Below are 23,848 nucleotides of genomic sequence, written 5' to 3'. Positions count from 1 at the left end.
CCTTAGACCCAGTTCAAATGACAGTTGGAAACTTGACAGAAGCCCTCAGTTCAATTGAAAAAGTTTTAACAATTTTGGAAAGCATCGACTCCAACGAAGATCGCATTTCTGTTACAAAACAAGTAATAAAAAATTACTAGCTACGAGGAGATATTACGGGAGAAGAAATAATCATTGACTCGTCAAATGACTGTGTTAGATTTTATGAAACATCTATTTTTTTAATGATAGTTGGCAAACGAGCAGGAGGCTAACTTGATAGAAAGTTGGATATCTGCAAGACGGGGGGCTTGCAGGTGCGTCGCCAGCCTTTAAGGGAGGAGTACGCTCTTTTCACGAAGGTTACGTGGCAGAAAATGTCTTAAAAATCGCGCTGTTTTGGATTTTCAGACATCTAAGTGGTGCGGGTGAAACTTGGAATTTAAAATAAGTCCGTATTGTGTTTATACAGTTTATAATAATATAATTTGTCATATTATCTACAATTATTTACTACATTTATTTCCTAAATTATTGTTTTATTTAGTCACTGGTCCCGAAATTGTACCCCGACTTACGCGAATTCGACTTACACGGATAGCGCTCGGTCCCACCTATCGCGTAAGTTATATTACTATATATTTTAAGTCAAAGAAAACGCCACAACGAAATACCGCTTTAAGCCACCCATTTAAATACGCATGCGCGAATATTTTGACATCGTGTTCTGGACCCAGCTTCTTTCAGTCCCTTTGTAGCTTTCGATTAATCACCTGTGCGTGCGTTATCTCCGTAACTGGTTAATCAACATAGTGCTCTAATACAATAACATTAAGGTAAATAAAAAGTAAGCTAAGTTGTTAATTGTATTACGTTTTGTTTCCGTTAAGCGAGATTATATACACACTTCGTATGTGTATGGTAGGGATTTATATTAATACGGAGCCAGTGTACCTAATTGTTCATTAAAATTTATTGCACTTGATAAAGACTGAAGCGTCTCAAGATGGAAAATCGAATTTATTTTTCTTAAATGTTTTTTACGTCTTCTCATAAAAGTACAATAATATATAATTTGTAAACATTTGTACTTAGTTTAATTCCAATAACAAAGAAATTAAACAATAAAAGGCAAATAAATAATACTTATATGTAGGACAATGCATAATTATTTAAATAATTGAACTAGCTGAGTCCTGCTGTTTCATGTGCCAATATTAATTATATTTCCCCTTATCGAAATGTACTTTATTTAGGTTAAAGTTTTTAGTTACTGTTTGATTTCTAATGGTTGAAACATGGAAGCACATTAAAATAACATTATTAAAAACTATAAATAAGATAAAACAACGACAAGTAAGGCACATCTGTGAGATGCAATAATAAGATTAATAAAAAGCATTCCTTTAACAAAATGTGTTAAAAAAAAGTAAACGATTTTTAACTGAATTAAAAAACAAATCGGAATATTATTTTTTGTTGAGTATCTTTAAAATATATTACTATTTATTTAAAAACTTTATTGCACATACAGCATCATACAATAATTTATTATAGTACAAGTTGAAGCGTGTACAGGCGGCCTTATCGCTATAGCGATCTTCCTAGTCAACCTTTGTGACCGGAAGTTAACTAACTAAATAGAAGAGGTTATGTAATAATTTATTAGAAAAAAAAAATTGACGTCCGCCAGGTGTGGAAGATTGAAATTAATAGTTATTAAAATAATTTACATTAAATAATATCAAAAACGGAGTACATACTATACTCGACACGGCACAAAGGATAAAGAGAGAGAGGCGGAGGGAGAATATTAGGCTTAAGACAGCGTCATGCTGTTTGCGAGCCGACATACGAGTGTTTCCCCCAGTTCCGACCATAAGCGATATTTTACGTCAATAATATACTTTTATTTAATTTACGTTAATATAATTACGTTTAATAGCGAATTAAATTTAATATAGCTAATTGCAGTAGATTCAGGATTGTTGTTTGGGGGCTTGACCCCTCTGGGGGGTCGGTTTGAGCAAAGGAAACGCTAAAAAAGCTCACATAATTAATTAGAATATTACTAATTATTATCAAGTTCACTTCAATATTTGAACCTTGACCCCCTTAATCCCCCTCTACCTCTTCCACTGATACATTATATATGAACCGACAAAATATGTGTAAAATTTGCAAGTTAATCCTTTATGTGAAGCTGGTTTCAAATTATATTGCAACTTGCAAGCCACACGTTGAAAAGCGAAGTTTAATAATAACTCGTGGTAAACGTCTTTATAGAATTAACAATGTAATATTTCGTTCGGATTAAAATTATTCAGAAACATTTTAAAAAGTGAGTGATCATTTTGATAATTACATTAAATAAAATTATACATTTTATTTTATTATTTACGCGATCAATTTATAAAGGTATCATCTATAAAATGGTTTATACTTAGTCTTTATGGATGGCCGAGATTGCCCAGTGGTTAGAACGCGTGCATCTTAACCGATGAGTTCGGGTTCAAACCCAGGCAGGCACCACTGAATTTTCATGTGCTTAATTTGTGTTTATAATTCATCTCGTGCTCGGCGGTGAAGGAAAACATCGTGAGGAAATGCTAGTCTTTATCGTAAAGTGACATATATGTATATATATACGACAAAAGATACGACGATAAAGCATTCCGTTATATGTTATTTTTTCACAATATTATATATTTTATTATATAATGTAAAGGTATATAGTCATGTGTAGTCTATATTAGGGGAGGATGGTTTTTCCCAGTGACAGTAAAGTTAATTCGTAAGGATATAAAAGAAAAAGTTACTGTAGGCTCAATATTGAGTTACTATTAATTTAAATATTTTTTATTACTAGTGTCGTGCCTTGCTTTGCTTGCGTTTTTTTGTGTTGGTCGCTAGGTGTTAGGTGTAAAAAGTCTATGTCCTTATTTGAGGTTTAAGCTCGTGTCAAACCAAATTTTATCAAATTCGGTTCAGTGGTTTGGCAAGCGTACGGACAGACAGACAGACGGACAAAGTTACTTTTGCATTAATAATATTGGTATAGATTGTATCTCCAGACATGTGTCCGAGACATTTACCGAATTTGTTTTTTTACATAGTTTAGATGTGTAGTTTCGCTTCAGCATTTGCAATTTTAAATAATATATCTAAAAACGTTATTTATTTATCATAAAAAAATTACAGTAATATAAATTACATCGATTATTAATTTTATTATTAAGAGGAGATAACATAAAATTTAGTACAGCTTAGAAACTCACGACTTAAGCTTCGAGAATAATTCATACATAGAACAAATGAAAGACGCCTTCGTTTCGCAAAACACATAGAAACACATAAAATCTCCGTGGTTCTTGGCCGGGCCGGACTCGCAATCGTCGGTCGGATACCCGTGCTCTTTCTACTTGGTGCTCTCGGCCCGTACCCATATAAACTTCCAACATGAAATTGTTCCATTCAATTGTGTCAAATGACTTAATCACGGAACGCAAAATCTCGGCTTATTCAGTTGATGAATACGCCCCTATACCGTCAATTATAATACTAATGTATCGGTTATTCTATTGTTGCGCGAGAGTTGTTAAAGTCTAGCGTAATAAGCGTGGGAGAGCCTATACAGAGCACATTAAGCGCTAACGTATTCATTCCAGTGGGGGTTCATAAAATATTGTCTAATAGAAATAATTATTACTGCTATATGTTTCAAACAAATTTGATTAATCATTTAAATTTAGTTAAGTTATGTAAAATTTTATCTATCGTCGTAGTTTAATAAAAAATCTGTTATATTTTGAAATATGTATCGATGAATTTAATGGTTTAACTCCGGCTCAGGTAACTGTTACGCGGGCGTCGAGACGCCTGCTGCAACACGGCACGTCAACACACAAAAATATTCTCCGCGGTGAACAACTTCTTTGCTGATTCACCATTGGTGAATCAGTTGAAGGGCATCATGGTAAGAGTCTTATGTATTTTGTTTAGCTGACTTTGTCGTTGGTCTACTGGCTAACAGTGGCGTGACAAGCCTTATCGGGCCCTAATGTCTATTAGAACATACTTACGATCATATTTCTGGTTGTCCTCCAAAAAATAATATAGTTTAAACTGCATTGGTTTCATTGGTATGGCTACGTCACTGGTGGCTAGCTTATAATCCTGAGATAAAAACCCCTTAAGTCGAGCCACGAAAACGTTTGTAGGATCCTTTGATAAATTTAATTAAGAGTTTGATATATTTACATTAGAAAAATAATTTCAATTAAGAATTCTGATGTTTATACAGGTTGTTTGACTGTAAATATCATAAAAATCGCTATTAACCTTGGCAGCACTGGGGCCTGTATTGTAAGGTGCACAGACTGTAAAGTTAAATTATATTTTCTGAATCCTTCTTCATTTCGGTTTCGTTTTTGTCCCACTGACAATTAAAGCAGTTACAGATCTCTTAATTAAAAACATAGTTTAAAGAATTCAAAGTATACCTGTATGAAAATTATATAAAATAGTTAGGTTATGCAATAAATGACTGATTCCAAATGATTCCAACACAGCCGTAAAAAAAATAAAAAATATTTATTATTTACTACTTAATTTAATTAAATTTATTATTTTAATATTTTAAAGTGTATTGCAACATTCAAGTTTATTATAAAATATTTCAAAGAAAATGGCCTCCTTTATAACAATACAAAAGATTCTTTTTATATTGTGTGTTATGCTCGTAGACTCGACAAACGAGCAACGAGCCCGGCCCGCCGGACGAAAGCCGGGCAGACAATAGGGGGACCCCATCAGTCAACTTCGCTCTTAGCCCTTCTGAGAGGTAAGTCATCTTTGAAAAACCTTACAACACGTTTTATTATTAATTTGATGCTAATAATAACTGATTATCAATACAAAATAGAAACCAAACAGGTTTATTTAAGTATGTAAGTAAGTAGTACATGAAAGGTATGACATCGTTTTATGAACAAATTAGACAATAATAAAATCACAAACCACAAAGAATAATAATACGAAATAAGGAATTTAAAAAATACATAAATGCAAAATCTACATATAGTTTATTCAATTTTATTTGCACACGTATTTATGAATCGTCATTTAAAAAATTATATTACGTGAAGCTATAAAAAAATAACACAAAAATAATACAAAAAAATTGCATGTCTAAACGTACCCTTTTAATTCTAAGCAATTTCTAATACCGATAAATTTTGGGTGGGACCAGTTTGGAGATTACCTGAAATTAATCCAAAATTAATAATCTAAATTGGTTCATAATCACAAATCCTACACGTACATAAAAAAAATAAACTTACACTTTTCCCTAAGTTGAAGTGTACCTAACTTAAATTAAATATGATCATATCAATACGACTTTTAGTTTTTGAAAAATTCGTGGGCAAACGTACATTTATACAAACTTTACACTTACAAAATTAAGCATAAGTGCTTGGAAGCCTATATAGATCATCATACTCAAATATAATTCAGTTTTAACAGTATTACATACATACATGTCGGACTGATAACCTCCTTTTTTTTTGAAGTTGGTTAATAATAAATCCATGCATATATTTTTATATAAAACTGAATGAATGACGATCAATACCCACCGGAACAGAGGCTTGCTTCGCGATCACGCATAATAAAATCCCCAAGAGGGGATTATTGTATCCCCGTCGCGAACGGATGTGTTCTAACAAAGCACACAGCGCTCGCAAGGATTGCGTTATGCAACATGCATGCAATTCTATCGAGACTGACGTAAGAATCGTTAATAAAAACCTAGTATAATCTATTTAAATCGAAAAAGCATGCAATTTGCCAATCGATACTAAGAAAGAGTAACTATTAAGATACCTGCCGTTTATTTTTAATAGAACATACACATCGAGAATGGGAGGTAGTCGGTAGCTCTACATTTAATATAATCCTGTAACATTTGAAATCGTCATTACGGTTCAGAAGTGCTTGTAGGAAAGCGTTGTGCCTTTTGTATAAATTATATTAACTTACAATTTAAATAACATCGGTTGGCTTATATGCGATTGGTGTTAGAAAATTATTACTGCCAATATAATTAGTTCAACACAGATGGAACTCATCATCGTCATCATTCGCTTGTCTTTATTCCGTTGATTTAGAGTCGTCGCGTTACAACGCTTGAAAAAAAAGTGTGTCAGGTAAAACAAAAATTCGCGTTTAACCTGTATTATCGCAAGACAGGTTAAACCCTAGATTGTGTAAAATGGATCATATACATCGCGAAAGATAAAAAGTAGAACTGTTGGTATAAACTATATGGGTCATATACATATAAAATAAACATATAAAATTTCTTCTAAATCCTTTTAGAGGTTTAATAGTGAAGTGGTAAGTGGTAACAAACAGACGTGTTATCACATTTATAATATTACCTTCCTTACTACCAAGATGCTTCTAGATAAAGGGGATAAAAACAACGGATTTGTTTTTTAACAATTGTGTAGATATATTTAAAACTAGCTGTGCCCGCGACTTCTTGCGCGTTGTTTGAATTTAAGTTATTTGGATATTTGGATTTGATTTTATTTTTATTCTATATATAATTCTAAAATAAAAGTAGACTAAGTTACTCCTTATTACATCCGCTATCTGCCAGTGAAAGTCCCGTCGAAATCGGTTCAGCCGTTCTAGAGATTAGCCGGAACAAACAGACACTCCAATTTTATTATATGTATGACACTTAACAATTTTTAACATATCTATTTTATTTTTTATGTTTATAATGTCGCTTGGCGCGGTAAAGGAAAACATAGTGAGGAAACATGCACGTTCGGGAAGAAAATCTGTCTAGTGTGTGAATTGTGAAACGAATTGGAGCAGCGACGAATAAAACTCAAATCTGCGTCAAGAAAGGAGTTCTTAGCCTCGCAGTGGGATATATAGGGTGCTACATACCATTTATTAAAAGAAATAGGTTCTAGTTCATTTTATAATGTTGCGTAACTACTATAGACAATTTATTCTGTCGTCAAATAAAAAAAACGATACCCCAGTGACACACGAGAGAAATCCTCTTTGATGTTTGTGACATTTTATTTATGCGAAGTTTGTGCCATAAAAGAAATTGGATCGGGGGATACACATACCGTTAGTCGTGCGACGACGGAATTCTAATTTGCTTAAACCTTTTACTGCGATAAAGTAAAAATTAAAGTGATTCTATGTCCTTATGCCAGTGTTTGTTCGTTCGTGTTTTGACAATAAAAGGATTTATGGGGTGGGTGATTTGTACTCTTTAGCCGATATGCTCCTGTGATAAAAGCCACGTTAAACTAAGACCATATGTTCAAATACGGCAACTATATTCCTTCTTTAATAATGTATCGGGATTATCAATTGTTTATTTTTCGGATAGACAGATACATTATCGTTGAATACGGGTATTTAATGCTTGCTTGCTTTTCCATAAGAAAATTGTTTGTTACTAATTAACACGAAAAATAAAGTACATAGAAAACCGTCATTGCTTTTTAAAGTATATCTTACATGATTATTCTTGGTCTCTGTTGGCCACGGTACGTGTAACACCGGCGTTTCTGAACTCTCTGGTTATTTGGAGTATGTTATCTTTCTAATCTGTAAATAAACGGTGCCGGTAAATCGCAATTAACTTCACGCTCTATTAGACAAATGACTCTTCAAATGGCGCTGACAATGTTTGCTTAAAGCGCTGGAAAAATACAATTGTCCAAGATACGATGATACAGTTAAACTACTTGAATTGCAAAGGGTTTATTAATCGTTTATTTAATTATTGTATATAATGAGAGTACAAAACATAAGTTAATCTTTCTTTTTCAAACGGTTAAACATTTTACTTTGAACAACTTCATAAGTTTTGCAGACCTTGTCTTGTAAATAAACTTTTAATAAATGCAAAAAATAAAAATACAAACGAATATATATAGTGCATAAATACAGTTAGCTGTGGCCATTGCCGTATATTTTAAGAGCACCTTGTTACTACAGACACAACGGACATAACATCTTAGATCCCAAGACACAAGATGGGTGCCTCATTGACGATATAGAGGATGTTTAATAATTCTTACTAATTAGTCGGTCTAATAATGACCAGCCCATTCATTATTTGCCAGTTCAATATTTAAAATAAAATTAAATAAATAAATTCATACATAAATCAAATTCAGCTGGTTTAGAGATTAATTAATTATTTTTCAGTTTTCCGTTCCGAATGTAATCTAAGTATAACCAAGGGTTTGAAGTATAAATGTTAACTTTAGAGGTTTCGCATCATATTTCCTTGAGTTAATATTTGTCGAAACTGAAAACAGTAAATACTATTTAGTAATGAAAATGTTTGTTAACAAAAATAACATTAAAGAATTTAGACCGATCTTATGATCCTTCTCTCCTTTTCTTTATTTTTTATTGTGTCGTTATGTGGACTGACAAATACACCACCTGATATTAAGAACCAAGAGGTCGTCATAACCCATAAACATTAGCACCGTATGAAAATTCAACAATTCCTTACATAACCAAGGAGCCATCAACGTTGAAGACTGATATGTTACGTCTATTGTCTCTGTAGCTATACTGGTTCATTAATCCTTCAAACTGGAACACAGCAATACTAAGCACTGCTGCTGATGGGTTTGCCCAGAGCCCTACCACCAAGTAGTGAGATGATGCTTGCTTTATAAAATGAACCTATGCTCCACATTCCAGCTTTCCAGGCTCAGTAGTTTTCGCTTTAATTTGAAAATATCAGGACCAACGATTTTATAAGTACAAATTATTGCGTGGTTCATTATGTGGCAGTATATTTAGAAGTAAAGATGATTGTAAGCTCATTTAATCCGCTATCTTCGCTAAGGATTTACACGTTGTAATCGCTGATCCGTCTCGGCTCAGTCTTTATAGAAGATTGAAATAATCCAGACTATCTCCGGCTTCTAAGCAGCACCTACTCGGTCGTTGATTGAACGCCTGTAGCGCGGAAATGAGTAAATTTCACAGTTCGTTGGGTTACGTTTAAAGTACTGCATAGATAATTTTTCTTTCATATATTTTACATTTTGTTATAATTCGCTTTGATGTATATATATATTAATATGTGAAGAGAAAACTTTTTTGCAAAAATTAACCGGATGGAGGTGTATGAAGTTTGGCACAGTTTCATTTATACGGAGAATATTATAAGGAGTGCAGAAAGTTAATATTTTAAAATAAACTGCATTGCAATTAGATTAAAATAATTAAAAGAAATGATTAAACCTAGTATCATGCGCTTAACACGACATTTAAACAATTAGCCTATTCCATTCATAATATTTCTATCATTGGTCGAGCTTGAATAATCCATGACATTCATTATGATTTTACGAAAAAATACCATATTAAACGTCGAGGTCGGTAGTTAAGTGAAACAAGCAGATTAATCAAGAACTGTTAGTAGTAGAAGATATAGATGCGTTAATAGCAAATCGCATGAAATACGTAAATCTAAGCTTTGTTTATCTTTATTCCCCATTTGCATTCACAGACTATACATATCTCATAAGAAACATTCACAGTTTACGTTCACACTGCCAATGTCAAAACACGCCATGTCAGAGAATAATCGATTACGCTTTTACGGCATTTGGATTTTTTATTGTAATGATAACAAGCTATCAGCTGAGCCTCATTTTAACTACCCTTCGAATATGTACTTATCATTTTTCTTGATATGACGTTTGAATTTCCCTTATGCGCGACCTTTAGCGATTATTATTAAATCGAACCTTAAGCCTTACAATAATTATATTTATATATTTTTGAATATGAAATGACGAAGTGTGGAAAATGTTTTACCCAAGGTGTGTCGTCATTTAAAAAGTCGTTATTTTTTAAAATTTTGTAATTTTAATTTTCTGACATCCCAATACAAGAGTTACTGAATCGGGTGAATCAGGTAACAGATGGTTTATGCTAGTCCTTTGTACTAATTGAGTATATCAATCACATCGGTCGTTTTCTTAAAGACTAATGATTTAAAAGAAGCTTTATTGATTTTATCTTTATCATAATTAGTATTAAATTCCTTGCTAAAATATTCTATTGTTTAACATTTTTCCTAAGTAACAATTACTCGATTATACAAGAGTAGTAGCATGCTTATTTAAAGGCAACTTTAGCACATTTAGATTGCGTTGATAAAGTTTTAGCTTGAATTTCAGTTAATTTAATTCCAGCCAGTTATCTGAGCGTTCCATCACCCCGACACAGCGACAGGTCGCCTTCCTGAAGCCGGCTGCCAACACCGCGCTCGACAGGAAGGCTTCGTTAGTCGATGAGAATACCGGCATCACTCGCACGCAAATGAAAGGTAACATTGGTTAAATCTTAGAACGATAAAAGTTTAAATAACATAATTACCCGACTATACTATTACGACTCTTAAATTATTTTAATTTACATAAATACTGATACACTTAATGTACTATATATTAACATACTTACTATATAACATACTTTTATTTGTTCCTTATAAAGATACAAATATTCAAATCAATGATTGTTTGACTGTAGCTCCGATACGACATCAGACATATTTATAAACGACGTAAGATACTACCTACGTTGATATGAAATTATCTTTAGACTTTCAGTGTACTGTTGTTACTGTTAACCACTATTGAATAATTTAATGTCCTATTGATAGCTTTTCATGTACAGCAGAAACCATGAACAATAACCAAGGCGGAGATGCCGCTCTCAATATCGGTACCGCACCTATTACCATATTGGTATTATTATTTCGATTGAAAACAGTTATTAATAAAGGATATTTTCACATATACATTTTATTGAGAAAATCTTAACCGGAAATAAAAATTACAGTTGCTAGCTATCTGTTGGTTATCTGTTAAATTTTACGGTAAAATAGATCTTTTTTTATTGCACACCGCTTCAATTACCGCAAAGCATTATAAATGCTTAATACGAATCCTATGCGAAGCGTGACGTCCATTAGCTGGATTGCGTGTTCGGAGATTTACCATTACATTTATTAATCTAGGCTATATGTTATATATTAATTTGAAATGCTTTGCTATTAGGAGGGGATGGTAAAGCCCTACAACCAAGTTTACACTAACTTATTTTACTGAAATAAATTGCTATTTAACTTCTGCGCGCTTTAAATTACGCAACATTTTTAATTTTTAAATACTCTCGTAAAATATTTTTTGCAAGAAGAAGCATTTGCGTATTTAATTTTTAATTAATGACTGGCATATGGTACCTCCCAGAAAGTTCTCTCATCAAATAAATGCTGTTGATATTACTTAAATGTAATTATAAATTAACACTAATCTTTATTCGGTGAGGATTGACCACCCCGCCAACAAATTAAATAAATTATTTCTATAAAAAATATCACTTCGAGCCGTTGTTACGTTTGCGAAGGACGCATCAAAAATACACTGAAACAATTTTCTAAAGTAAGCTTATATTTAATTAATATATACGTTTGTATATTATTTATTTAAGTCAGACGTTGAATAGACTACCTGACAGTGTCCAACTTTGCCGATGGACTGAAACTTATAAGAATCTTCAATCTCCACCGTGTCTTCTCCATAGCACGTGACAATGGTGAAATAATCTGTGCCCTCTTGGCAACAATTAAAGCCACAGATAAAAAATATATATATAATTTCAAATCATCATCAAAAACCACCAAGACCTAAGAGGTTACGTCCCTTACGACATTATTAACATTGGCTCGGTCAACGTTCAAACTGGAAAACGTTATTATAAAGTATTGTTGTTTGGTGGCAGAAAACGGAGTATCCGCTCACTGAACCACCCGTCTAGGTGGTATTTAGGTATATGACAATATATTCGACAAGGTAACATTCTCTAAGATAAATTATTGTTACGCTAATTATAATATTATCCTAATATATAAAAATAATTGCTCGTTTTTGTTTCTATTCTTAGCGTTAACGTGTTGTATCCGAGTTGACGAAGTTCGCTAATTCGTGCATTTTGCTCACGTGTATAGTTAGCGTATACAACGCGTTTTAGTCATAAGTTTTATTTTTAAGTTTTAGTTATATTTTTTATGTAAATTGAAATATAAAATTTATTTGTAATTTATTGCCAGAATTCCGTGAAGCATTCCGTCTCTTCGATAAAGATGGTGACGGTACCATCACTAAGGAAGAACTGGGGCGCGTTATGCGCAGTCTCGGTCAGTTCGCGAGGGTTGAGGAGTTACATGACATGCTGCAAGAAGTCGATAGCGATGGTGAGGGCAAAGAAACTTTATTAGTCAAACGTTTGGTGTTAATTTACTGATTGTTGAGAAATTATTTATCACAACCAGATGAAGCATATTGTTCCACGCTTCTAACTTTTAAATAATACACAAGTTTATTTTAAAGAAGCGCGGACGATGTGAATAGTACATGTTTTATTTTATATCTAAGTTCATTCGAGAAAGAGCCTTTTTTATGGCATTGGTTGGCGGACGAGCATATGGGCCACCTGATGGTAAGTGGTCACCATCGCCCATAGACAAAGGCGCTGTAAGAATTATTAACCATTCCTTACATCACCTATGCGCCACCAACCTTGGGAACTAAGATGTTATGTCCCTTGTGCCTGTGATTACACTGGCTCACTCACCCTTCTAACCGGAACACAACAATACAGTGTACTGTTATTTGGCGGTAGAATATCTGATGAGTGGGTGGTACCTACCCAGACGGGCTCGCACATAGCCCTACCACCAAGTAACACGCACAAAGCCTACTTGAACAAAGTATATTCAGATGCCAATTGTTGGCAGAAATATTTGCTTAGCTTTTATGTATGTAATACATAAATCAAAACATTTATTGATCAGGTGATGGAAATGTAAGTTTCGAGGAATTCGTCAATATCCTCTCTAAGTCAATGTCTGGAGCCGGTGGAGGGAGCAGCTCTGCTGAGCAGGAGGAGAGGGAGCTGCGAGACGCCTTCAGGGTATTCGATAAACATAACCGAGGGTACATTTGTGCTTCCGATCTTAGAGCTGTGTTGCAATGTCTCGGAGAAGACCTGTCAGAGGAAGAAAGTAAGAAGTTCTATTCATTTAGATATATTTATTAATTGATAGATTTCTAACCCTTATCAGTGTTCCATCCATACGTTTTTTTAAATATATTATATTAAGCTCATTTAGTCAAAGAATCATATAAAACAATACAAACTTAAATTAAATCGTGAGAGAAATACCACATATCCTTCGAATAAAATAACTACATTATAATATGACTTGAATTGTCATTGTAAAATTTCAGTGTTTTTTTCTAACGCCTACTATCATTTCTTTCATTTATGTGTTTTAGTAGATTGTATTAGTTAAGCGCTCTCTCTGAAACCGTCACTCTTTTAATAGTTTTCGAAAATGAAATATCTAAACACTGTTGTGTTCGAATTTTGATGGAGGTAAACACAAAATGAACATAACATCTTCGGTTATTGTTGACGGTACATGCGGGTTATACGGAGTTATATTTACTTTATTTTTAGTAAAATATCCGCGGGCGAAGGTGACCTATTAATAGTTATTATTGATTATCAGAAATTTACAACAATATTCATGTATCTTTTACACGTACTTAAGATAAAATCATCACAAAAGTCATCAGTAATTTGACAAAGTGCTTAAATTACTTTTATCTTTCAGTTGAAGATATGATAAAGGAAGTAGATTCTGATGGTGACGGGCGCATTGATTTTTTGGGTATGTTAAAAAGAATAATCAAACGGTAGGTATGTCTGTTGTAATCAGGCCCGTCTTAACCCAGGGTGCAGGGATTGGTGCGTGTTGGAGCGTCTCGCCGATATGGTCAATTCTTGACTGGCGGTGAGGCGCTTCAGAAAGTTCCTTAAAAATATTTTTGGGGGAGAGGAGATCGCTATAACACTGCCAGCACCCAGGCGCTTGTTATCTTTAAGACGGTACTGGTTGTAATACGAAATCTCCTAACAGTTTTTTACTTCCTAACAGCAATACTTGGTCTAATTAATCGAATTCTAGATGACTACCAAACATTTATTAGTTTTTCTACAAGTAAATACGAAATCTTGTGTTATTTCCTTATTGTTAAGAATATGCCCGTATAATTGAGGGCACACTAATAGGTTCTGAAGGTTGAAATTTCCAGAACGAAAATGTTGAAACCAAAAATGTACCGTGTTTTCTTTTACGACACTAGCGCCGTACACATCATTAATCCTTCGATACGATATGATAGAACTCGTACTCGTAAATATAACAATATAATTCATGTTTTCCATTGTGCTATAATAAGCGACGCCAAAAAAAAAATAATGAGGAAAAAACAAATGAATGACTGTTTTCAAAACTCATATGTACCAGCTAAATGAATTTTTAAATTTGAATTTGGAATTCTTAACCAAAGAGCAGATATTTTAGATCAAGTGGTCAGCACGACAAAATGCCAAATTCATTCGTAAGGACCTAATATTTGGCTAAAACATGATTGTTCTCAATTGCATACTATCTTTTGTAATGGAGCTACAAAGATACGTCGACATTATTTTGGTTTAAATACACTTATAATAAGAATCATACAAAGAATGTTTTAGAAATTATTTTCATTGAGATTTTGGAATATTCGAAAATATAATATCATTGTATTAATTACAGAATTCGTTCGAGCACTCGGTGAGCCAGAAGACGCATGTGATGACGAAGATGACGAGGATCTCAACGAAGGAACGGACATACTCCTCGCGAGACCGGTGGCTGCTAATTAATTCATATCCTATTTTGTCCTAAGCTTATGATTAGATTAATTAACAACTGTTGGTATTAATACGAAAATAATGGCAACGTTAGTTGTGACATGGTTGTGACAACAACCTTAGGCCGCGAACGAACAACATGTCTGCTATGGAATACATTTGTTTTAAAACTTAAACTTTTTTACATATATAAACTGAACGCCAATCTTCTGGTCTGTTCTCAATTCTACAAACAAGTTATAGCTTTATCGCAATCGAATCGAAACATAATCGTTGCCGATCAGTTTCAGTTCAGTTTTCCTATTCTCCTAACACAACGAGCCGTTCGCGGTTCGGTCGAAGTTGGTTCGGAATCGTATCATAACCAAATATTTTAGTAGAATTATCCTACTGTGTATGCTATAATTCTCTGTATTGTATCTAAACGTTCCAGGGTGGTTCGTTACAGAGCTGTTGTCATCTCTATCCAAATAATATCCGATCCTTTAATTTAAAATCACAGTAGAACGTTCGCTAAATGTGTCTTGGTGGATATTTTTGTCGGATTCCACTAATGAGGTTACATTGTATTATGTAAGCAATTAAACATCAGCGTATTAATCGGGTACTACAATTAAGAATAGTGAAGAGAACAATAATTCGCTATTTTTGTCAATACGACAGATGTCTCGGCCCGGCTTAATATGAACTAGTTCTGGTTTCTTTTTTATGTGCATCACTAGCAATGTAATTGACAGTAATGACTAAAGTAAGTAACAGGTAAATTAACAGCTTCTAAATGTTCCATTGCTGGGCTAACGTCTCTTCTTTTGAGGAAAAGGCTTGGAGTTTCCACCACGCTGCTCCAATGCCCGTTGGAAGTTTGGATACTAGTGTGGCAGAATATCATTGAAATTAGACATACCGGTTTCACGATGTTTTACTTCACGCACAAAAGTCAGAGGTTCTTGCCTGGGTTTTTACCAGCAATCATAGGTTAAGATTCACTCGTTCTAACCACTGGTTCAGTAGTGACTATTTAAAAAAGTAACTATTATGACCACAGGAGCAGGCGAATACACTTCGAAGAATTATGGCAGGAATGAATCAACAAATGTCAAATGTGTGACAAACTAATTATTGATAGATGAGAATCATTTCTTGTAATTTAAAATTTCACTATAAATTGATGCTCTCTAATAATATAAAATATAATAAAATCTTACTCTATTATCTATATTTATGTATTTTCTAAATATTTTCTAAATATTCTCACTCACTTAATAATTAAATAAATTCGAACATATCCTTTTTCATGAAATAACTTTTGATAAGTACCTCATTAAGCTTGCATCGAACTAATCATCATTATATCATTCTTTCTTATTTATAATTATAGCTTAATGTTCAAAACATTACATAAGGTCGTGATGTAGCAAGCGCCCGGAGACAATGTTATACGTAACGAGGCATTATGCAGGTTTCGTCTGCGACGCTCAGCTATGTCGCCTCATTATCGATATCTTGCAAAAAATGATAAAGTATCGATACACAATTAATTAAGTAAATAAAATGACTCACAGTAGAAAATTAATTATATATCGGAAGATAAGACAAGCATTTTCGATAACGCGAAGACATTTTTTTCTTGTCCTAATTTTGACACCTTGGGTAGTAGCTCAACGTGTCATAGTTTAAATCCACCCCTTGCGACGTTGTGCCATATATATGGTGCCAATGACACAGATAAAATCTATTAAGTGGAAAATAACACCAAAGTGTTGCCATGCCAAAATAACAATAATTTTAAGGACGGAACGAATGCACTGATTTGGTTCGATGTCATTTTAATAAAAACTTAAAGTTAGTTGTTTCCGTAAATAAAATATTTTGCGTGTATAGAATTTAATGGCTGGTGATAAAACAATGTATGGCTCTTGCTATATCACGTATCTTATTGAACGTTTAATGTAAATTGGTTTACTAAAAAAATATCTCTACAACACCAATTTAATAATATATTTAAAATATTTTTATTATTAAAGTATGTTTCAAAAGCTGTTACGATAAAACCATTTGTTACAACGATAACAGTGTTTGTATTTTGTGTAGCGTCAGAATAACATATCAATTTAATAAAATCACCTGTAAACCTATTTTTTAGGTATAAGTACTACAATATAAATACGATTTTCTAGCTTATATAACCCACCATATATATATAATACCCACTTAATTCCACAATTAATAATCGTCTTCCAGCACTAATTGGACATCATTTCATATAAACATGAAAAAAATAATAATGCGTATAGCGTTGCTAACGGTACCGCTACTATGACGCGATACAGAGATCCATTCTATCAAATCGTCATTTCTATGGTAACAGTATTTGGAACGTAACATAATAATTTAAAATTCTGTAACGAACATTTAAATTAAAAAAATATTACGTGTAGTTTTTGACATTCTTATATCTATTTCAACCTATTAGCAAAAAGACCAATAAAAATACAGCTTTATGAATATCGTAACTAATGTGTATTATTTATCAAACCCGAAGTATTATTTATTCATGTAGACTCATAAAAACAATTTTGAATTGTCGTGTTAGAGTGTTGAATTAAATGTAAAGCTACCGCCGGTTTGGAAAGTAGATTCTACCGAGAACTGGCAAGAAACTCAGTAGTTACCTACTCTTTTCCACCATTTTAATTACAGATTATATCGGTAAAGAACAATTTTTTTTTTATATATCCTGGATAGAAATCAATAAATACAAAGTCCACGCTTTTTTATCTTTAATATAATCTTGTATTAATTAATATGCCTTATTTATATTTGTTTTTGTGTGGCAAATGAGACTTGATAATGTGTGGTCACTGCCGCCCAGACTAATGAACATCACTCATATCGCCAATGCGCCAACAGCCTAGATGCAGCCGAGGAACTCAGATGCTTTACTGGCTCACTCACTCTTCAAACCGGAACACAACAATACTGGGTACTGCTGTGGGAATACCTGTATAATATAATCTGATGAGTAGGTGGTACCGCCCAAAAAAAAAAAAAACCACAGGTGTGGTTTTTTTTTTTTTTGGGCGGTAGGTGCATAATTAAGTAGACGTGTTTTCTTTTGCTCTCTGCAAATATTTAATAAATAAATAATTAACACCTGGTAAAATGTGCTAAGCATTCATCATACCTATCAGCTGTGACTCCTTTATCTAATCCAAGTAAAAAACACATATTAAACAACAGACAACTAAAGTTCAATTAACTCCCACAATCACTATTGTCTTTACCGAAGATCAGATTAATAATGGACTCTATTAAACACTCGATTGCACAACTAACAGAACATTTCAACTCTAAAATGGCTGAATTCCAGCAAAATTTGAATTCTAATATGCCAGCCGCCAGTCCAACTTCCAACATAGTCTCCCAGTTTAATGCTTTCCGGAGTTTTGTCTTAACTGCTCTGGAAGGACTTCAGCTGCAAGTCGAGCTCCTTTCGAAAAAGTGTGACCAAATTGAAATGAGAAGTAGACGGAAAATGCTCCTGGTGCATGGGGTTCCGGAAGCCAGCAAAGAAAATTTATCGGCTACTGTCAGTCAGCTGCTGTCTAAACATCTCAAGTTGCCAGAGTTATCAGCGGATTCTATCAGTCGCTGCCATCGTTTGGGTTCTTCGGTTACTGAGAAACCAAGGGTCATCCTTATTAAGTTCCAAGATCCAATCATGCGTAACAAAGTGTGGTATGCGAAAACCAGTCTGAGGAACACTGGGGTTACACTGTCTGAGTTCCTAACAAAGGAACGTCATGACGTCTTCGTGGCTGCCAGACAGCGTCTTGGTATCAACAAATGTTGGACTAGAGATGGCAACATAGTTATTATTGGTCCAGATGGTAAGCGTCACCAAATTACGTCTATGGCGGAGCTGAATACGTATTCCACTGCTACGGTGCCTCAACAAGTTTCAGCTAGGACTGCAACCTCATCCAACATCAATACCCAAGAGAACAAAAATTCGCAGGGAGTCCGGCCGAAAAGGAACTTAAAGAAGTAACTATTTCTTATATTTTTCTATTTATTATAACCGGTGTTTCATTAAAAACTGTGTCTTGTTTGTTGTCTCTCATACGGGTCCTTCAGGTAATCAATGTTTTTCAGTACATTAATAACTATTTGTGTTTTTTTTTTTTTCTTCTCTTTGTAGGTAGTTATTTATAACTCTTTATTTGGGTACACTGTTATTCACTTGTAATGTTATAGTTTACCTACTATTTGCTAATATTATTTAAATAATATGTAAACGTCAAATGCAATGTGTGTACAAGACACTGTCAATGTGAGTGATAGCTGTCAATTAAATTGATGTTACATTCCGCTGCTGACGTTTCGTTTCATGTGTTAATCTAGATTTTTTTTTTTTTTTATAGACATATATATATATATATTTCTTTTTTTTTTTGTTTCGTTAATTTTTTGTTTTCCTAATTTCATGTTGTGTTTTTAAAAAATAGTATTCTGGATACTGTTTATATCTAAGCGATAACTTACAGCAGTAACAGCTGATAGATTTATTGAATGCTATAAATTTAATAATTATTTTATTGTTACTAGATACTATTAGATATTATTTATATTATTATTATTATTATTATTTATATATAAATATTTTATATATTTATTTGTATATTTTGTATTTATTAGCAATTATTTTATTTTTTATTATTATTTATATTTATTATTTACTTACAATATGAGTGACTCTGATGATTATATTTGTTCTGACGATGACTTTATACCTGTCTCATCAAGCGATAGCTTTCATAGTATACCTTTGTCATTACATACTCATTTGGATTCTACTTTTCATACGGTTCCTAAAAATTTTAACGTTGTCCATCTCAACGCACAAAGCATTCCCGCGCATTATACGGATTTGTTAACATCACTTGATCTTAAAAATGTGCATGCTATCTTGATATCTGAAACATTCCTTAAGCCTTGCCTTCCTTCTACCTCTTTCTCCTTGCCAGGATTTCATCTAATACGAAATGACAGGACGGGAAAAGGCGGTGGCGGTGTGGCAATTTACCTACGTAGTCATATTCCTTTTTCCATTTTAGATAAATCCCCATCGCAATATTCCGAATCTTCCGAGCACATTATTCTTGAACTCTTATTTGGTCCTTTAAAAGTCCTCTTAGGGGTATTTTATAGCCCTTCTCTTCACATTAATTATTTTCAATGTTTTGAGCAGTTACTTGAGAAATATGTTACTGCTGTTGATCACACCATTATTATGGGTGATTTTAACACGTGCTTAAATAAAAATGACTCACGTGCTCAACGCCTTCGTAATATTGTGAATAGCTCTAATTTAAATATACTTCCTTCTAATTCTACTCACTTTTTCCCAAACTGCTCTCCTTCTTTATTAGATTTAATAATTGTTTCCTCATCTGATCATGCTATGCTGTATGGCCAATACCCCGCTGAAGCGTTTTCATACCATGACCTTTTGTATCTGTCATATAAAGTCCGTCCGCCTAAATCAAAACCTACCATTGTCATGAGACGAAGCTTCAAGAACTTTGACAACAATAAATTTTTGTGTGACCTTGATCGGATTGATTGGGATGCTGTATTCAATGCTCCATCTATGGATGATAAACTTGAATTATTTAACTCTCTCCTCTCAGATCTTTTTGATATTCATGCTCCATTAAGACCGATTAAGTTAAAGCACCTTCCAGCACCATGGTTAACACCAGATATCAAAGTTATCATGGCAAGACGTAATGCTGCTAAGTCGAGATATAAACGGAGACCGACAGACAACAATCTCCTTAAATATAAACGGCTGCGTAATCATTGCAGCAAAGTCTGTAGGGACGCTCAACGAAATTATATACACAATTCTGTTAGCATCAAGAACACCGGCAAGGTATGGCGTTTTTTGTTTGCGATGGGTATTGGCCGTCAGTCACTAGATGTAAGAAATGTTGACGCTGAAGCGCTAAATAAGCACTTCACGGCGGCTACCATGGACAATGCGAATAAATGCCACACCTTGAATTCCATAACCACACGTCCTAAGCCTAATTTTTCTCCTTTCTCTTTTACTCTAGTGACTTCTGAGGATATCAGAAAGAGTATTCTTGGTATTCAATCAGACGCCGCTGGATGTGACGGTATCAGTCGCAAAATGATACTCCTGTCTTTAGATACCATTCTTCCTGTTCTATGCCACCTATATAATTTCTCTTTAAATTCAGGTATTTTTCCCTATAGTTGGCAAATAGCTCATATCCTACCCATTCCCAAAATCTCTAATCCTACTTTGTTAGCTCACTACCGTCCTATATCTATCCTTCCTTTCCTTTCTAAGGTTCTCGAACGCATTGTCCATGGACAGCTTTCCAACTTTCTCTCACTAAATAATATTTTAAGCCCATTTCAATCGGGATTTCGCCCGGGGCATAGCACCACAACAGCTTTGATCAAAGTCTGTGATGACATTCGCTTTGGGATTGATAAGAAAGAAATTACTATTATAGCTCTTCTTGATTTTTCCAATGCCTTTAATACTGTTGACCATGACATTCTCTTAGCTATTCTTGATTCTTTAAATTTCTCTTCCAGTGCTGTTTCTTGGTTTCAGTCTTATCTTTCAAATCGTCAACAGCGTGTTATTGTTGACGGTAAGTTTTCCTCCTGTTGCTATCTTAAAGCGGGTGTCCCTCAAGGTGGTGTTCTGTCCCCTCTCCTTTTCTCTATCTTTATAAATTCTGTCACTAAACATCTTTCTGTTTCTTTTCACCTCTATGCTGATGATTTGCAGGTTTATTTAACGACTCCCGTTGAGAACATCGCTAATGCTATCGATCTTATGAATAATAACCTTAAATCGATTAGTGAGTGGAGCAAGTCATATGGATTATTGTTAAATGCCAGTAAATCACAGTTAGCTATAGTTGGCAATCCAAAACAGCTTGCGAAACTTAATCAAGTTAATGTTCCTCCCGTAGTGTTTGACGGTACAACTTTGATCAACAATAACATTGTTACTAACTTAGGTCTTATAATAGATGATAAATTTTCTTGGGCAGCGCAAGTGTCAAATCTAAGTCGGAAAATGTTTGCAGTTTTCGGCTCGTTAAGAAGGTGGAAGAAGTTGTTGCCAATCAAAACTAAAATTTCTCTTTCGAATGCACTTCTTCTTCCCATCCTAGACTACGCAGATGTATGCTACTTAGGTCTATCCGAGGAGCTACTTGACAAGCTTGAAAGGTTGCAAAACATGTGCATACGGTTCATTTTTGGATTGAAAAAGTTCGACCACATCTCCGAATATCGTACCCGACTTGGATGGCTTACAGTCAGACAAAGACGTAATTTGCACGCCCTTTCTCTCCTTTACACTATTCTTTTCTTTCCCCAAACTCCAACTTACCTCAAAGAACGCTTTTCCTTTCTTGGCTCTAATTCTTCTCTTCATCTCAATCTTCGTTCTCTATCGGACAACAAACTACAGCTGCCTCTTAGCCACTCACACTGTTATAATGATTCTTTTACTGTCAAATCGATTAAATTATGGAATGCGCTCCCACATGACATTAGGATGTCACAGTCCTTAAATATATTTAAAAGTCGAGTCAAACATCATTATATGTCTTCGTAACTACTCCTTTTTTATATTTATATGTGTGCATGTAGGTAGGTATGTATGTATATATGTATTTATGTAGATATATATGTATGTGTGTATATATGTATATATATACGTGTATGTATGTACAGGTATTTGCATGTATGTTTATTTTACGTTTTCTCTATATGTAATTTTATATTAAATCCATTGTATATGTATGCATCATAATATAATATGCACTACCCTCTTTACGTTATATATTGTCCTCATCTGTTGGGTTGCCTGTAAGAGATCGCTTTTAGTGATAAGGCCGCCCTTGCCTTCAACTTTCCTTAATTAACCATTTTACCATGTACTGTTATTTTTTTTTTTTTTTATGATATTGAGTGCAATAAAGTTTTTATCTATCTATCTATCTACCCCCCCAGACGGAACAAAGCCCTACCACCAAGTGGAGATATATTATTATTTTACAATCAGATCTCTGCCGAAAGGTTGTCTGGAAGAGATCGCTGTTCGCTGGCCGCCTGTTGCAACTCATACAACTTTTGTATAATAACATTACATTACATTAGCAGCCCGTAAATGTCCAACTGCTGGGATAAAGGCCTCCTCTCCTTTTTGAGGAGAAGGTTTGGAGCATATTCCACCACGCTGCTCCAATGCGGGTTGGCGGAATACACATTTTCATTTTCAGTTTCCTCACGATGTTTTCCTTCACCGCCGAGCACGAGATGAATTATAAACACAAATTAAGCACATGAAATTTCAGTGGTGCCTGCCTGGGTTTGAACCCGAAATCATCGGTTAAGATGCACGCGTTCTAACCACTGGGCCATCTCGGCTCCAAATGTTAAATTTAGTATTGGTGTGCAATAAATAATTATTTATTTATTGCAAGAATCACTTAGTACATAAAAAAAATACTGTTCAAGTAAAATAAAATACCTTATTAGAAATATTTTTATTAACATATCAAAATATTTACACTTATATATATATATATATACATAGCTGAGGATACATTGGTAAACATCTTTTAACAATTTTATTTACTAATATTTGATATCGGGATGCGCTCGACTTAACTCGTAATACGTTTGGGAACAAAACTGTTAAGCTTGGTAACTATACGCAAAAAACAATCCGTTCTGCTTACTGATAATTCATTTGTCTACGAGACGTTTACATATTTCATCATTACATGTCCTCCAATAACGTTTAAATTACGCCTCGTAGGCAATTGTACTATCCGTAAGCAAAACGAACAGTTTCTTAAAATACTAACCTTTAGTACCAGACATAGTAACACATTTTTGATATTAATATTATTGTTTTTGCAACTTATTAATTTTTAAATATCCAAATGTAAAACTAAAA

General features: G+C 33.8%; 2 protein-coding genes across 2 annotated transcripts; both read left to right on the top strand.

Annotated features, from left to right (window-relative positions):
- Nucleotides 1–724: 724 nt before the first annotated feature.
- On the top strand, nt 725–15,987 carry LOC125071772 (neo-calmodulin). The gene is made up of 8 exons (XM_047682136.1): nt 725–815; nt 3,832–3,955; nt 4,725–4,822; nt 10,251–10,384; nt 12,170–12,313; nt 12,914–13,123; nt 13,739–13,795; nt 14,726–15,987. Exons 2-8 carry the CDS (start codon nt 3,953–3,955, stop codon nt 14,833–14,835), a joined length of 756 nt encoding a protein of 251 aa, XP_047538092.1. The 5' UTR covers nt 725–815; nt 3,832–3,952; the 3' UTR covers nt 14,836–15,987.
- Nucleotides 15,988–18,124: 2,137 nt separating this feature from the next.
- LOC125072045 lies at nt 18,125–18,874 on the top strand. Its single transcript, XM_047682523.1, has one exon. It carries the CDS (start codon nt 18,125–18,127, stop codon nt 18,872–18,874), a length of 750 nt encoding a protein of 249 aa, XP_047538479.1.
- Nucleotides 18,875–23,848: the final 4,974 nt, after the last annotated feature.

The sequence above is a fragment of the Vanessa atalanta genome, chromosome 20, assembly GCF_905147765.1.
Source record: "Vanessa atalanta chromosome 20, ilVanAtal1.2, whole genome shotgun sequence".
NCBI lineage: Eukaryota > Metazoa > Arthropoda > Insecta > Lepidoptera > Nymphalidae > Vanessa > Vanessa atalanta.
The sequence above is the reverse complement of the archived record's forward strand: the minus strand, read 5'-3'. Positions and strand labels throughout refer to the sequence as shown.

Coding starts and splice junctions, on each gene's coding strand:
- LOC125072045 (XM_047682523.1), top strand. CDS start 18,125: ATGGACTCTATTAAACACTCGATTGCACAACTAACAGAACATTTCAAC.
- LOC125071772 (XM_047682136.1), top strand. Junction 10,385..12,169: donor CACTCGCACGCAAATGAAAG/GTAACATTGGTT, acceptor ATTTATTGCCAG/AATTCCGTGAAGCATTCCGT. Junction 13,124..13,738: donor AGACCTGTCAGAGGAAGAAA/GTAAGAAGTTCT, acceptor TTTATCTTTCAG/TTGAAGATATGATAAAGGAA.